Source organism: Colius striatus, chromosome 2 (assembly GCF_028858725.1).
Source record: "Colius striatus isolate bColStr4 chromosome 2, bColStr4.1.hap1, whole genome shotgun sequence".
NCBI lineage: Eukaryota > Metazoa > Chordata > Aves > Coliiformes > Coliidae > Colius > Colius striatus.
This window is the reverse complement of record NC_084760.1, coordinates 15,383,414-15,401,526: the sequence shown is the minus strand read 5'-3', so window position 1 is coordinate 15,401,526 and position 18,113 is coordinate 15,383,414. Positions and strand designations below refer to the sequence as shown.

Sequence of the window (18,113 nt, the reverse complement as noted above, 5' to 3'; positions counted from 1 at the left end):
TCCTTTTCTGTCTATTTTGTATCTACTGTAGAGTGACTGTCTGGGATATTTTCTGTACTACATCTATTCTAATCTACTTTCAAATTTCAGAGGAAAACCATAACAGATTCAGGTTTTGGATGTAGCTCTTCTTATTACTGTAATTATTATAAAGTATTAGTATATTATTGTTGTAAAATGCTAGTGAGACATCATGCTAAATAGATTAAGAGTAGCTAGCTGACTGATTTCACAAAGTGACTCTCAGTGGACAAAATCATTGTGAGAGGAAGACATTTGGGGTAGGATCCCATGAAAAAAGCTGTTTAGCCTTTGCTTATTCATTTTCATGTTCCACATTCTCAGTGATTTTGAAATCAGTATGAAATTGCTGATGGCTGTATTTGTCAACGGCACAAGGCCTGACAGAGTAGTAAATATAAGGGCAGGCACATGTGAATGAACCCAAGGATGATCTGGGTGACTTTACAGGGTAGAATGGTTCCTACCAAATGTCTTATTCCTACCATATTTTAATACTCTAAATACTGATTTTTATCTACAAACAATGAATTCAGACTATTACATGAGGCCTCTATCCCAATATTAGTGACTCTGGAAAGGATTTGATGAAGGATGACAAACAGAAAGGAGAAAGAGTGGCAAAGAAGGGTCAAGACCTTCATAAAAGTTCACAATATGTTACTCCAGCTGGTTTGTTGCAGTCCTTAGATACAGAACGAGAAAGGTAAACAAGCTGATAGCACCACAGTGTATGACGATGCTGGTACTAACTCAGCATCTACAGTTTGTAAATGAGACTGGAAAAATGGAGAAAGCAAAGAAAACGTTGGGGGAAAAAAATGAGTCCAGGACTGGAGAAAATTTCATGTTTATAAATGCAGAATGTGTCTGAACTGCATATAATTGTCTACTATAACAGTGCCAAGGCTTTTTTAAATTGTCTATTGTGGATATCAATAAGGAACTACCATTGAAATCACTGTGCTCTAGCTTATCAGGATACTGTCTATTTTCTAATAATTTACTCTTTAGAATTAGTCTGTACTAACTCCTCTGTTGCCATAGCTATAGTCTTTGCTAGAGCTTTTACCTGACTAAAAGACGGCTAAGTCATTGCTATAGAAAACCTATTTAATGTAGCAGACAGAAACATAAGAAATATCTCTGGCTATAAGCCAAAACCACAGTTTCAAATTTAAAATAAAGCAGAGATTTTTGACAATAAGAATGATCTACCAGTGGAACAATTTACAAAGTAAGTGACAGGTTCTGCATCTGTACAAGAAGAGTAGATGTATTTCTGGGTCATATGCAGTAGGAATAGACAGGGTATTTAGACTGTGTACAAGAATACCTGGATGACATTTAACGGTTGACAATATACAGGAAGCGCAGATACTCAGCTAGTACAAATTAATATACTTAATGCTGACACCAGGGAAGTTGTTCCAGTTTGTAGAAAGGAGGATCTGTTCTACTGTCTACATGCAGTTATAAATCTAAACAGTGAAATGCATTTTTCAATGCTGTGCTTTGGTCACTCACCTTTAAAATGATTTGTTTTGTATTTTAAAACATTTAGCAGTGTTTCAAACCACAGAGAATACTTCTTTTTTCTTCTAAATGCCTTTTGTCTGGATTTCATTATCATTTACACAACATATTATGACACTTTCTTTACCTCAAACTGCAAGTTTGTGGTGGTGTCCCCTACGGATTTGTCGCAAATAAATCACCGCAGTGCTTTTTTAAGCACCTTTAAGTGTGGAATATCTGCTGGAAGCCAGTAACTCTGCCTTTACTGTGTAAAGTGTACTGTGATTTGCAAGAGTTTTTGTAGGTTTTTACCAGCATTTCTTTAATCAACCTAATAGAGCACATCCTTATCTGAGCAGAATCCCCTCTCTCCAAAATCAGTGTGGTGGCATTGTGCCTTCATGTTGTTGGTTCCTTTGTGCTTCTCTATTGTTTCCCCACACCAGGCTTCCTGGCGATTTTATTCTACCGACGCCAGCCGAACAAACCTGACAGCCACCTGGCGATATTATGAAAGTATTCTTCCTCCCCTCAGGCATGTATCAGTGCTATGAATGATAAAAGAAAGCCATGACTTGTATTGGTTACTAATCTGCTTTTCAATTTTTTTGTTTCACCCCCTGCTCCCTCTTGCCTTGTTTTTTCTTTTTTACCATATATCCTGCACGTAGTGTGTATGGCGTAGTTATGCGGCTGATGAGAAATCGGTTTCCATTGCTACCTGGAAGCCTCATTTGAAGGCCTTGCATACCTGCAGCCCTACAAAGTAGGTACAAATATGGCAGCTGGTGCTGTTCTTGATGTCTGTTCGAGCTTATAGAGAATTACTATTTGTCTCTTTCGTCTTGTTTTGTCTTTTTAAGTTCTCTCATTAAAAATTTCAACTAACAAATCGGATCGGTATTATCTAGGAGCCTGGGACAATGGGACAAATACGAAACATCATTTATCTAAGAAATATCACTGAGCACAGGCATTAGAAACACTTTCCCCAAAACCCACTCATAAATCAAGGTTAATGGTTCACCCTTTTCCAAATTATCTCTAAGGAAGAAAATACTAAATCTAATGCAGAACACGTTCCTTCATTCAATGGTGGGTTTATACCCGTGTCTCTATGTAAAGCTACAGCTACATGTGTACTTTTCTGAGGGAAGAGAGTCTCGGGGTATTCTACAGGTGAATGCACTGGGGAATTTACTTCTTTTCATCATAACTTTCAATATAGTCAGTATTTCCTTAAGGCAACTTATACCCTCGGTTATACACGCAGAAGGTGGAAGGGGAATAAAAAGTCCTCATGTCACAGTTTGGCAGACAGGAAATATTTGGTGTCCCAGTTTGGGTGAGAATTCACAGAGCACTGAGCAGGATTCTTCAGTAATTCAGTAAAAGATTTACCAGGGGGCAGGGAGTTGACTGATCCAATACGGGGCACAAATCAGGAAGTAAAAGATACTCGATAAACATCAAAAAGCAGAGCACTTAGAGCCTTATGGGAAAGCTCTGATAAGCATCCTGTTGTTATTGCAGACAGTGCAAGAGAATTAGTGGTTTCTCTCAAAGCTGGGTGATGAACATCCACATGACAGTAAAAAGGTAATTGCGTGCCAAAAAGCTCAGCCAAAAAGAGGTTTGGCTGGGTACCCAAAGCTGATCTGTGAATTTCAAAGAGTTGACAAGAACAGAGCCATAAGTAATCCATTACCATAACTGTAATTCCAAAATGCTCTAAACTAAAAGGAGCTTTTAGATTAAAAGTTATACGGAATATTGATTTTTTTTAACATATACTAACAGGTTGAAGGCAATATTGGTGCAAATGGATGAATATCAAATTACATAGATAATGAAGCTGTATCCCACCTAAAATATTCTAAAATATTACTACCCCTCCAAAGTGCATCTAGTTGTTATTTTAAATGAGCGTATTGCTGTGCTATCCTGAAAATTAAACCTTTTTATTTACCAGAGATAACTTTATCTAATAAGAGCCTACAGCTTTCTGTTATATATGTGTCAGCAATGCATTTTGCCTAACTGCTTTGCCAACTCAGTCTGCAGTGGTATGTACTAAGCATGTTATGCATGTATTAAAACAACAAAAAGTTTCTCTTTCAGAAGCATTGTAGTTACGAGTCTTGCTTGAATGTCTTTGTGGTTGCAATGTAACGTGTGTGTTGTGTAGTAATTAACATACCCATTTATGTTTATCATATATCTAACATCATGTGTAACTAAGTAATGTGATTACTATCTGCGTAACAAGTATGTTTTTCCCTCCCACTCCCTGACCTGAAGAAAAGAACAAGGGGAAGCTTCTAGCAGGTTTGTAGGTTTTTTCTCTTTCTTTTATCTGTGAAATCGCTGCTTATTAATGGCTTTTAGATGTCTCAGGTTCTGTACAGTAGGTTCAATGAACAGTAACTGTTAGCTCATAATGATCAGAAATTGCATTTCTTTAAACTCATATTGATAGACTAATGATGCTGAAATTTTCTTCTCTGTCACAGGTTGGGTTTTTTATGGAAAAACTAGGCAATTTTGTACTTTTCTAGTCCCATGTTTTAACTTTGAGGAGGAGCTCATTTTGAACAGTGTCAGAGCAGCAAGTGGAGCAGCCTCCCTAGACCCAGCTCCTGGGCCAGGACTCAGGCTCCAGCTTCTGACATAAAATCATTGCTCACAGTTTCCAGGAATCACAGTGGAAGTTGGAGGCATATTGTTGAATTTGGCTTTGTGAGCAAGCTCACTGGCCCTCTGTTGCAGGGGGGGGACCCCATGACAAGGCTGCTTGGATCTCACCTCGACAAGGGTCTGTGCTGCCCTGAAGCAGCATCCTCAAGGCTTCCTCAGTGCCATGTCTCCATGTTTTCTAAGCTTTTCCTGCCATGCTCTCCTAAGGAGTGTTTTGGGACAGGGCAAGTGGAGGGAAAGTACCACTGCAATGGCTCATCTCCTCCCAGCTGTACAGTTTGCACTCTCGGATGGCCCTGTTTGGGCGGAGGAGGAAGCCTGGCATCTCTCCTTAAATGAGCCCCGCTGTTACCAGCCAGGAGGGCAGGAGGGGTTTCCATCCAGCCTGGATGCAGGCCGAGGACCATTTGCCTGCAGCATGCAGAGGCAGGCTTGGCAGGGCTGTCTGCCTGGGATAAATAAAGCCCTGGAGATGCATGATCCTAAGGCGGTAAGAGGAAATGCTGCTCTTTGCTGTACTTACAGCTCAGATCCTTAGGGACAAGAAAGGACTCGGTGACTACAAGAGAAATTACACTGCCTCCAAAATTCATTAGAGATGGGTGTCTGCAGGCGTTTGGCAGCCAGTATCAGCACAATCAGAGAACAGTGGAGCTTACCCCCAAGCAGAAAACAGTGAAAAGCCAAGGAGAAAAGGGCTGATGACACATCAACCCCTGAAATACATCCGCCCCTGAGTTGTACTGTTGTTCACAAACTCTTGTGGTTATTCAGTTGGGGGAAAACGTCTTCACATCAATTACCCCTGTCCTGCTCCACTTTCCAAATCACTCCTCTGGCACCTGACTCCCTCCTTTTCCCCAATGTGCACAAAACTGCTGTTAATGTCATAGTAACTCAAGGGGACTGGATTTGCTCTTCGATATCCCTCAAGAGAACTTCACCTGCTGTGTCAGTTCTGTGACTTTTTGTATACCTTATCTCAGTAGACTTGCTAGCAAAGTGTTGATCTCATTAAATTATTACAGCTTGATCCAAACTTTTTGCACTCACCAGCCATATTTCCTAGTCCTTCAACAGCAACATTTAAAATTGGCCTCAGCATTCAGAAGTTGCTGGTTAATGAGTAAGCTACGTCTGAAACAGTGATTTGCCCAGAGGAGAGAGGTTATTCCCAGTTGCACATGTGAGCACTTAAAGACACAAATTTTCTTACAATAATTAGAACCTAGATGCCAAAAAAAAAAAACCAACAACCACCCAACTGTCAAAATTACATTACTTGCTCTGTGTTAGTGATAATTGTTGTGATATTAAAAGTAGTCAGTGATTTAGCCAGATTTTTTCACTTTATTTTCACTGAATGGAAGATGTTTATTCCTCCTGAAGCTCTTAACTTATATATGCACTGCTGCAAATTAGTGTAGATATAAAAATCAGTGAACTCCTGAGATCCTGGTCTACAGTAAAAACCCTACAGACCACTCAGTGCTTTTTCAAAAAAGATGTGTTTTGTCAGTGGCTGTTTTTTGTTCTTATGCTCACATATTGCTGTGTGTTTGTATCACTTAAAACAGATGTGGTGTATGTGTTTTTTTGTGGTGAGAATGTAAATACAAACTGCTGCGGTGTACAGCAAGATAATTGTCCTTGACTACTTAACTTCTGTCTTACTGCAATGCTGAGTGACTTGCATGGGATGCTATGTGAACTAAATAAGCTGCTTTGTGTTTCACTCTTCAAATGAATATGTGTTTGCACAAGTAGTGCGTTGAATTGCTTTCTGATTATGCTCTATGCTATGTTCTCCATTGTAATCACAGTGGAGAAAAACTTTGATTACTTCAAGTTAATTAATTTCTTTCCTACCAAACTAACTTTTATATTTACAGAAATGAATTCTTGTGTTTTGCCATGTGTAGACCTACAGTCGTTTGTTAGGTAACCAAATGTTGCTGTGCATTTGAGTTGAGAGAGCTGTGCTTATGAGGCTGTAGCTTTACCTTGATTTTAAGAAAAATGTGTATTTTTCTGTTGTGTTTCTGAAAATAGTATACACAAGTATTCTTATTAATCTGTTATCAAAAGTAGTAGTATACAAACTCTCTGGTGTATCCACTCTGTAAATAAGATATTTCTATAAATCAGTTCCAGAGTTCTGAAAGTTATTTTAAAAGCCTGTATGTTAAATTCTTTGTATCTTTGTATGCACACACTAAACTCAAGTAATAGCTATTTCTGTTCAGTTATACAACATGGCTAAAATTCTTCCTGTGCAGGAAACTAGATCAAGACTGATGAATCTTACAACATCTTGAGAGTATAAGCAGTCTTAAGCTGTGTATAGGACATGCACTGTGTGTATGCAAAAGATGAAATTGCCCATCTAGTTTTGTAACTAGTGAGCTTGAATACAAATTCCTTATTAGACAACTATCCCTAATGCAAAAAAGAGAAGCTTTGCCAATATAGGAGCTTGGGGAAAAAAACTCATCCCTGTTCTGAAGGAAACAAATAAATTATGCTCTGGAATTCTCTCCAATTCTTTTACCATACCTGTTTCTAAAAGTAGATTTAATGTAAGCTCTCTGCATGCACCACAGAGAAAAAAAGAAATTGCTAGTGGTGCAGAATCTAACTTGAGGTGGAAAGCCTTACCCCTTACCTAGAAGTGGAATACTTAGTAACACGGTCCTCTATCTCCCCTCACTCCTAGTAAGCTTTGTAGTAATAAACAGAAGCTCTTCAGGATGTACACCCCTCGGAAACATAGGTATTCAGCATCCTGCCTATTGACATGATGTTTGAGAATGCCAACTAACATCAGGTGCATGAGTCATTTACTTCCCCTCCTTAGTGCTTTAAAGTTCCATACTTCTCCAAAGCAGGTTTCTTTCCTCATTTATTTTTAAGTGCTTGTAATTCCTTTGTTGCTTGTTGCCTGCAATGACATTAATGCAATGGTAATAACACCAACACCGGTTCTTTGAAACTCATCCAGTCAGACAAATGCAGTGTGCAGCACGCCGCGGTTTGCCGAAGCCCAGTTCCCTTTCTCTGCCTGAGGCTTGAACTTTTGGAATGCATTACCCTGCAGAGATCTAAAACTGGGGTTAAATATTTGGGTAAAGATGTTTCCCCAAGTCCAAGAGGATTTTTATAACCATGAATTGAGTTCTCCACCTAATAATTAGTGGGGAATACTAAGCTATAACATGTTAGGCAATACCAACAGTCAAAATGTGGTTGAGAAGAATCCCCTTGGACACAGCCCATGGAAGCTGTGCCTGCATCCTGTACTGGAAGGTAGAAGAATGCATGTGAAATCAACCATCAGCTTCAGATTAATTCTGGGGAAATTGTGTCTCTTACCAAAAATGGTAATTCCTAGATGGATGGATCGTATGGGAAGAAACACTTGATTTATAACTCAAGCTTATTATATTTTTTTTCTTACTTTTTAAAAATAATTTAAAAGACAATAGAAGTACAAACTGATGATAGAAAATGATGATAAAAATAGTTTCTCTTCATCTGGAAACTGTTTTGAAAAAGGAAAAAAAATACACAAAACCCCTGAAGTTCGTTTATTTTTTTCTGTTTCGTGATTGAACTTTAAGACATTACGTCCCTGAAATTCTTGTTATTACTCATGGAAGGTATGGGGTATAACACTAGGTTTCTTGGGTTCATGGTCCTTGCATGAGACTGGTGGAGAAGTCGAATGTTTGAACTTTAGGCCTCATTTATTACTCATTGCAGTTGCATTTGTTCAGCTCAGCTTAATTTCAGTAAAATCGTCTGTAGGCTTGATAAGAATCAAAGTCTGTATTTATTGGAAGTTAACTGCTGAAAATTAGCATGCACCTTTGCTCATTGTTGTGTGCCACAGGTGACAATTCTTGGCAGTTTTAGCTTCTGTGTCGACTAGAAAGGATTCTCCCTTATCCTCAGGCCCTCCAGTTACTTCTAATTCATTTCCACTTCTTCCTACTCTCATTTCCACCAGCTGCCTTCGTATGAAAAACAAGTCATAAATTTTGCCTAGTACCAAGCAATAGTGCTGCAATTCTGAGGCTGTAGCAGGGCAGAAGATAAACTTTACCAGAAATACAGGAAAATAGGCAGGGAAATAAGCGAGTGGGACAGAGAGGCAAAGAGATACTCAGTTAACCAAAAAGTATAATAAGATGGTCCATGGAAAACCAAGTACTGGAGACAAAACACTGATTTGTCCGCACTTGCCAGTTAAAATTTTTCAAGTCGAGTAGTTTAGTCCAGTAGAGAAGCGTTCATTCCCCCTGCAGTGAAGCTACAGTGACCTCTAGTGTTCCTGAACTCCTCTTCCTTCGTAAATTAAAGGTGGAAAAGACAGAATTTTTAAAATAACTAGAAAGTCCCTTGCTATCACAGGGAAGTGAACGGCTCATGCATGTACTGACAGGAAAAATAAGCAGTAAAATCCTACAGCTAACCTTCCAGAAGGCAAACAACTAGAGAAAAGTCACTTGCTTTTTTGCCCACAGGTGACGGTTGTAATTGAACTCTACTAGAAGATGCTTCCCAGCTCCAGTGGTATCGACACAAATATATTCCACAACTTGCAACCAGCAAGAATAGAGAAGCAGTAGGCCCAACATTGCCGTGAAAGATTATAATAGCAAGCAGATATGTAAATATAATAAACCAGGATAAATCGTGTAAGGTACAAGAAATGATGAACAGATACACATCTAAAAGAGTGCAGAGATGGCTGTAAATAGCTGTGGTTCTCTTAGATCCGTGTCATTTAGGTCTGATTCAGGAATCTATGGAGTTTCAGAAAGCATTTATACACCCATTTTCCCAATTCTTTCTCACGCTTTTTGCCTTTTTGACCAACATTAAACTTAAAGTTTGGGAGTACTTAGATACGTGTATTTCCAATAGCCATTAATAGGTTTACTTTTAAAGAAAGGGGGTTTTTTTCAAGGATTTTCTTTTGGATATCGTGCAAAAAGAGAGGAAAAAAGGGGAGAGAGAAAAATATAATAGGCGAGACCCTGCAAGAGATGAAGAATTTTTAGCACAGCATTGGACAGTGCTAATCCAACCACTATTAAATCAGAGTAAAGGGCCCTAAAGGCTTCAGTGGCTAGTGACTCAAGTGCAGAATGCCCAAAAATGCTTGAAAGGGCATAAGGTTATCTCCACTTTGTATCTCTAACACCATCACTACCACTATTTCAACAGAGAGTCAAGAGCCAGTAACAATATAGGCTTATATAAGAAAAGGGACTTTCAGCTTGGGGAAAAAGCCTGGTCAGGATGCCCCCAAAATGCTCTGACTCAGTTGTTCCTTCGTGACTTGTTATCCATCATATATACAAGAGCTTCATGGCAGCATGCTCCCAAGGACAGCAGCTTTCTTCTCCCAAGCATGAATTCTCCACAGCTGCAAGTTGTACAATTTATGCCTGCGCTGAGTAGGACGCAGTGACTTCAGGAACATTTCCCACCAGTCTCAAAATAGGAACAGGGATCCAAGAAGCAAAGAATTGTGGTAACCAGTGTCTTTGGAGAAGCTCTTGAGATGCAAACCAGAGTTTCCAAATCACGCTTCCTTCAGGGGCTGCGTTTCTCTTCACGGTGCAGCATCCTCCGCATGGACCCTTGGCATGCCATTACATTGCCATTGCTACAAAGCGGATTGATTAGTCTGTTTCTAAGTATGAGGTGTGCATTTTAAATGAATGTTTTCATTCTCAGTGTTGCACTGTTGAAAAATGTCTCTAGTACAGATGAAGTGTCTACTGTTCCTTTCACCATTGCCTCATTGCTTTGATTTGGAGAACTAAAGATACTCAGGTTAAGTAGCCATTGTGTACCATTCAGCTTTTATAAGTGAAATAACTATGTGTACGAATCATTTAAAGGCAGACATTGCTTTCATTAGTACAAATTAAACAACATGTGTGCTTTTTTCATTTTCTTAAAACTTTCATCTTTATTTTTTAATTAATGCACCTATAAAAAAAATCTGGTCCATACTGATTGGTTTTATGGCTATTTTATCCATTTTCCTTTCATTTTATTCAGTGCAACAGGAAGAGAGCTGTGCAGAAACTTTTTTACTCTAAGATTTCTCAAAAAATATATTACTTGATTCCATGCTTCAATAGGAAATAAAGTTTGAGCCACAAGAGGAGTTAAAACAGTCACAGGAGGCACATGCCTAGGGATAATATCTATAATAAGGAGTCCATTTTGATTCTGTTGCTTGTGCTGTATAGTATGACAATGCAATAATGTGGTTAGTAAGTATTTTACAGCTTATATTTTTATTAAGTTGTACAATGCAAAAGATTCCTGAGCTGAAATGTAATTCAGCTTTGAAATGTAATTTGTATTGAAAACTAAATCTTGGAACTCACTTTTCTCTCAGTTGCTTCTGTGTGTCTTTTGTATTATATGTGCAACAGCACACAGTACTGCAGGTCTGGGTAACAATTTGCAATGGAAATAGATAACATTTCCAGTACCATGATGTGTTTGTTTCAACAACTGCTTACTTTGGGCAAAGGGAAGAAGGGGATTACATTCAGAAATTATAGTAAAGGTATTCTTTTAAGTGACATAACATGCCATATAGAAACACATTTATCTAATAACCTTTCTATTGATGTGCTCATTTTGTAGCATTCTTGAAAATTATCTCATTATAAGTTTCTCAGCATGTGCTTTTTCTGCTACAAACTGCATCCTTTCTGCTCTCAGTGATGTTTGTATTCAGAATGAGATGCTATGCTATGCTACACTGTGCTATGCTATGCATGGACAAGGATATCTGATTATCTCAACATTTTCCAGACACAGAAGTTTATAACTACTTTCCGTTTCATATAATTACATATTAACACCGTCTTTTCAGGGTGCAGTAGGTTAATCATCTAAGAACCACATAGTCCATGGTAGCATTCATTAATTAGCTGCAGAATTCATTTCTGTTGAAATATCTTATGGGCATGCTAAAGTGAAATGAAAATACTTTGAAAGTACTATAAAGTGTCTTAACTTCAAGTACAATTACAATTTGCAGGTAAGCAGTCTTCCATTAAGGCATTTTAAAAGCACCCTGAAAGCCCTACTACCCCAGGGCAGTAGGACTCAGCAAGACTCAGTGACATCATGAGCAGCTACTGCATTGCTCCCATTACCTTTCCCCTTGCAAGAGCAGGACTACCAATCAAAATGACCATTTCATTATACAGGAAATTGGACTTAACCTTGTAGATAAAACAAGGTTTCCAAACTTTGGTAATCAGACTTCCTTTGTTTCCCTTTTGTGGCTTCTGCTACAGGAAGAAACAAAGTCAAAGTTGTTAAATAATGAAAAAGCATAGGCAGATAGTCAATGGTGACCACAGGACGTTCATCAGATACATTTGAACATGAACAAAAGTCATTTAAGCATTGGGAAGTAGAAAATCTACATATCCCACACCTAACTGAATGGAGGGAAGGATTATAAGTACAGGAGAAAAAAAAAATCAGCTTACAATTGGCCAACTATAAGACCACAGGACCATCGCTGATCTAGCAGTCACAGTCATGAACTTGGCTCTTGCACCTGTCCTAAAGTGCCTACTCAATACCACCTGCAGGTCGTCAGCTCCCAGCTTAATCTCCAGCAAAGACTTTAGTGAGCACACAGCATGTCATTACATTTCCATTAATCAGTCAACATGCTGTTTCTTGGATGTTTTGTTAATTTTAGTTTCATCTTGTCCAAGTAAGTGCTGTAACAAGGAATTCTGGATATGAGTGATCACTAACAAAGCATATGAAATGTTGCAAGTGCCATATCTTGAAAAGCATGAATATACTAACAGTACTTTTGCCTGCTTAAAAAAAAAATACTACATGGCATGCAGTAATAATAGATACATTTTGTTCTTGTTCATCTGAAGAGACGGCCAGAAATGCACTGAGCTGGGCTGACTAAGGAATAGAAAAAACCTATTTAAAATTCAAGGAATGGAAAAAAAAGAGAAATCTTAGGGATTAATCTATAATAGTTGGGAGAAATTCCTAGTTGTTAATATTCATTTCCTTTACAAGGCTATTCTGTACTGTACTGTAAGATAGACCATCATTGATAATGCCTCCATCAAAAAGCAATTACATCAAATCAGTTTCATCCCCAAATTAAATATATTCAATGAAAAGTGTTTAAGAAACATTCATACTGATGCGAATTCTTAGAAATTCTTTTTGATTATCACATGATAGAAAAAAAAAGAAACGGAATAAAGGAACCATGAAATAAAATGTATTTCTCTCCTTCACAGTCAAAAGCTAAGCTTTAAGGAGCGGGTCCGGATGGCCAGCCCAAGAGGGCAAAGTATAAAGAACAGGCAGTCTTCAGTTGGAGACCGGCGGTCACCAAGTGCTGACATTGCCACTGATGGCAGCCCTACCAAAGTCCAGAAGAGCTGGAGCTTCAATGACCGAACCCGCTTCAGGCCCTCGCTGCGGCTGAAGAGCTCACAGCCCAAACCTGTGGTCGACGGTAAGAGTCTTCTGTGCTTTGTTTGCCGTTGCACGCTGCTCCCAACCTGCTCACGCTTTTCACGCCTGCACTGTGAATGTGACCTCTTTTTGGAAAGCAGAATTGTTACTTGGAGGCAAAGACACAAGAAGGCTATAGCCTGCTTCAAAAACCATGTCAGCTGGTTTGGGCCCCTCACTACAAGAAAGACATTGAGGTGCTGGAGCATATCCAGAGATGGGCAATAAAGCTGGTGAAGGGTCTGGAGAACAGGCCTGATGAGGAGTGGCTGAGGGAGCTGGGGATGTTTAGTCTAGAGGAGTAGGCTGAGAGGAGATATGATCATTCTCTACAACTACCTGAAAGGAGGTTGTGGTGAGGTGGGAGTTGGTGTTTTCTCTCTATTAATGAATGATAGGACAAGAGGAGATGGGCTCAAGTTTTGCCAGGGGAGGTTTAGATTGGACATTAGGAAGAACTTTTTGACTGAGAAGGTTATTAAGCACTGGAACGGGCTGCCCAGGGAGGTAGTGGAATCACTGTCGCTGGAGATATTCAAAAGACACATAGATGAGATGCTGAGGCACATGGTTTAGTGGTGGCAGTGTGAGTTTAATGGTTGGACATGATGATTTTAAATGTCTTTTCCAACCATACTCTGATTCTATGAAAAGGAGATCACTATGGAAAATTGCATGAGGACTAAATGCATCCCATGGATTTAGCTGCAGCAACTCTGTCATCCTGGTCCTTTTCCCACCACTGGATACAGCTGCTGCCCAAACGTGCTGCCTCCCACTAGTGGGCCACACATCATGGTTAATGCTGCCCTGGCTGCACCTCTGCCAGCCGAGAGCGCAGCTTATATGGTACTGACCCCTCAGGCAGATGAGCTGTGCCGTCTTACCTCTACCAGGGTTACAATCACCTGCCACCAAGAGATATACCACTGAGTGCTTCAAATTTCGGAGGATTGTATCCAGTTTGATAAGGCAGGTGGCTTCAGCAAAAAAGCAACATTATTATTGCATTTATGATATTGTTTTCTAAGGTGTATTTTAGATGTAGGAAGGACTCCTAATGTGCGAAAAGGCAGATCTTTGTGAAAATGGCTCACTGACCCCACAGCAAGCAAGAATGTAGACTTTCCCAGATGCTGTCTCCCATGCTGCCCCTCTCTCTGCTCTCCATTTGCTAGCTAAGGTCATCCCTGGCTTTAGACTACCCAGTGTTCAGGGAAAGATCTCTGTCTGCAAAAGCTTACCAAAACAGAGGCTTGTGCATCCCCTAACCAGGGAGCACCAAAGCTGAGAGCAGCCCCTGACAGTCAGGAGCCAATAACACCAGATGTGCCCAGCCCCTGCAAGGGACAAGTCCTCACTGAAAGGTACACTCACACAGCTCTGGGGGTACTCCTGCCCCAGTTAGGTTTGGATTTGGGTTTGGTTCATTCTTGTTGACCTCTGGGTAGAAAATAAGGGCAGCAAACTGATTAGCCACATCAGGATGTGACTCTGACCGTAGGAGAAAGGTGTAACATAAATCACTTGATCTAAGTAAAGAGATATAACTTTCAACTCTTTCTGTGATGGCAATCACACATGTTACATCCAACAATTGTGGTAAAACTAATAAGAAGTACGATTTTGGCATCTGCTTCCTTTTTAAGAGCACTTACAACCGAGATGTAGGTTGCAAAATACCCACTGAACTGGAATGCCCCATCTCTCATCTGAGGACATCCTACGCAACACATCTTTTCAGGAAAAGCCTGGGTAAATAAACATTTCCTGGAGGGCAAACAAGACAAACCAACAGTGTTTTCTACAGTCATCATTCCAGGCTAGCCTTTCTGTACAGAGACCTCTCAGATGCACAAATCCTGAACCTGCCTGTGTTACAGTGAGCTGCTGGGGTGTGCCAGACACCAGGCTGCTACCCAGACTGCTCACCACTCCTTGCTTCATTCTGGGGCACGGGCTCTGGCTCACCTCCCGCAGGAGCTGCGGCACAGGGACCGTGTGGTGCTGGCCTGGTTCACACACTGACACAGAGCTGGGACAAGGCCAGTTGCTTCACAGTGAGAAGTGAGAAATGCTCTAGGTACCAGAGTGGGGTTGAAGCTACCCTGTCTAAATTTAAGCTTCCTATGTAATCACTTATATAGTGTGAGTATCTCCCCAAAACCACGCCAGGAGTGATTTCATAGGTTAAGCTCCTGTAACTCACCCTGTGCCTGGAAATGACCTAAGAAGACAATTATTTGTTGAGCATGCTCCCGGGATATCAGTAGCTCACTTCTGCTCCAGCCCTGTGGCCTGCACCTCACTCAAGCATCCGTTTAGTTTTTCATCAGCCCATTTGTCACAGAAACATTTCCTTAGCGTGTCCTCTATTTTGTCCTGTACGTATTGTCATTAATGGCCATGATTTGCACAAGAAGATCGTGTTCGCTCTTATTGTCTCTCTTTTACGGAAAAGGTGCCATAAACAGCTCCTTGGGTGTATCTGTAGATAAAAGATAATGACAACCAACGGAGTGTTCAATGCTCTGAGTACACCCTGAAAGATCTTCCCGCTCCTCGGGGCGAGCACAGCCTGTTTCCTGGTCAGCGGTTTCCAGCTACTAGTCCACCCTTATGAACTGGGGCCAACAGATATGACCAATTTCTCATCCACGGCAGAAGGAACAGCTTCCATTGTCTCCAGCTTTTAGGCAAATGCCAAGTTTCCACTCTGGGACCTCATCCAGCTATTTCTAGGACTGGTATCATCAGAGATGTCCAGTGTGCTCAGTGCTGAGGCACAGCTCCCTGCTAGCCTTACCCAAACCATTGCAGGAACAGTCAGGAACTGCTAGAATTTATTTCTCCTTTTTTTTTTTCCCTATCTTACCAATTTCATAGTTCTATATGCTTTCTGCATTTGACAGCTCAATTAAATAGTTCTGAAGATGATGCATTTAGTTTAGAACATCTTGCAGTTTTCATTGGATGAAAATACACTATTTGTAGCATTTTATTAATAGCTCTCAGTTGTCAGGTCCTCTAGTTTTTTCCTTGAGGTGTTCTCTGGCCAAAGAATTAATTATTTTGGTGGTCTGTTTGTCAAACCAAACTAGAAGCCACCCCTTTCTGGATGAAAGTCTGTACACAGAACAATGCCCTTGCGCAGCCAATCCTTCTGGTGATGCTTACATCTCTAGTGGGTTGGCCAGGAGAAGAAATGACACTTACAGTGGACCTTTTGGACAGTGACAACACAGACCAGGGTTTCAATCCCAATGTCAAAACTTTATGTCAATGACCTAATGAAAAAATAATTCTGACTATGAATTTCCCATTCCAAAAGAGAAGACACTCAGATATTTGCTTGAGTTTTCTTTCACTGTATGTGATTTGGGATTGGAAATTATCTTCCCTTTGCACTGGCAGAGGAGGAACTACCTTACTATGAAGGTGAGGTGCATTGAACCGTGTGTAAAAATAAAGCAAAGAAGTAAATAACTAAGTAGAGGGTACAGAAAGGAAGATAAATTGTTAGTGTATGAGGATGATCTATGGCAGATAGATAGTCAACACAGTGACTTTGCAGGGCTGACTGCATTCTGATAAAGGACACAGTTGGAATCTGTGCCAAAACCATAACAAAGAGACTGATGGAAAAAATAAACATTAGCAATTAGAAATTGGCCTGTAAAGAGAGATTTCTAATCTAGACAAGACCTTATGGAGGCAGCTAAGAGGCTAACTTGATTGAATCAACACTCCCTTGGTGCATGTTAAAACCACAGAAGGTGAGCATCTTGGCAACAAGGAAAACACTTCAGCTGGCCACAAGTATCTCCCAAAAGGATTTTGGCAGTGCAGCCTTAGAACAGTATGACCAAAACTGTTGAACAAATGGCTTTATTTATAGGTAGCATAAGTCCTCTGAAACTGCTTATAAACCACTTATTGCTCTTGCCAAAGCACACCTGGCAACAGCAGCAATTATTTCAGCTAGATATGTGCAAATGGAATCCAGTCCCAAGAGAGCTTTGGTGGCTGGAGGGGTCTTTAGTGGCATTGCTGCAAATAGTCTCTAGAGGATTTAACAGTGCAGGGGAGGGAAATTAAAACTGAGACTTATATAAATCTAATTTTAAATACGTGTCCAACCTCTGGTGAAATGTGAGTCACAACTGACAGAACTCTCCTTGACCCTGCACAAATTAACAAAGTTGCCAGGATGCACTGGTCCCTGTTATCAGTCTAAAAAGGAATTAGCAGGATCAAGCAGATCAAAGGGAGATGTTCACCAATGGCTAAGAGTGAAGCTTTACAAAGTGCATAGGAATCATGCAAGAGCTTCCCTGAAGGGGTGCCACATCATACGGGCAATGGTGCTGCCTGACCTTCGAGCTGCATGCAGCCACCCCTACACCTGCTCACAAAGTGGGCCAGGAGCCACCTCTGGCCCCAAAGCCTCCTCATATAGTACAGCCAGTGTCCCTGCACCAAAACCAGGGAAACAACAGCCAAACTGCCCATGGGAAACAGTGCCCAGCATATGAGAGTGTGCTAGTGCATGTGCAAGAGATTAAATACTACAGGTGATCTGAAGCCATTGCCTGAGGCCTTATGCCCATAGCATAGATCAAGCCATGGAGTCTCACCTCACAAAACCTCTCATTTGCAGACACTGGTGTTCCTATCCTGGTTTTTTTTTAATTTTTCTTGCCTTTTCTGAGAAACTGAACTTTTTCTGCTTAAATCATTCTCCAGTCTCACACCACCACAGCTGAAGTAATGAACTGATATTATGTTGTGTATGCAGTTCTCTGTGAGGGACAGAAATACCCTATTACACTTGTTTTCTATCATCTCATGCTTCTAAGCCTCTGCAGGAGTTACTATGCCTGTACTGTAACCTTGTGAGATTTAAGTTGTGTGGCTTTTTGAATAAAACATTAAAAGTGTTCAGCACTGGAGATATTACAAATATATTTCATTTGATTAATTAAAAAGAACTCTCTAAGGAAGTATTTGATTTTTTTCACCATTTCTGAACATGATGCACTCACATAACCTCTAGCCTTTCATTCCCTACAGGGTACTTGCACAAAATCCTCAGGGTACAGGATAAGAGCCATGGAAGGAAGGGAATTGTGCATTTCAGTTCACATGACCTCAGTAACTACCATATAATTTACATATTGCAAAAATGACAGATTTTCCTTTCAGTAGCACAAGCATCTTGACTTTGTGCAAAGTTTACTTCATGTGGCAAAAGTCCTTAGTTTGGCTGCTTTCACATCTCATCTTAAATTTGCTAATTCAAAATGAAGCTGCATGATGTCAAAACA

General features: G+C 40.2%; 1 protein-coding gene across 1 annotated transcript in view; it reads left to right on the top strand.

Annotated features, from left to right (window-relative positions):
* The window catches only part of KCNQ5 (potassium voltage-gated channel subfamily Q member 5), a 292,687-nt gene that overhangs the window by 253,854 nt on the left and 20,720 nt on the right, over positions 1 to 18,113 (top strand). The window contains exons 8-10 of the mRNA XM_061989536.1: positions 2,211 to 2,305; positions 3,841 to 3,867; positions 12,567 to 12,787. Coding sequence (XP_061845520.1) covers positions 2,211 to 2,305; positions 3,841 to 3,867; positions 12,567 to 12,787 — 343 coding nt within the window. The remainder of the gene's footprint in view (positions 1 to 2,210; positions 2,306 to 3,840; positions 3,868 to 12,566; positions 12,788 to 18,113) is intronic.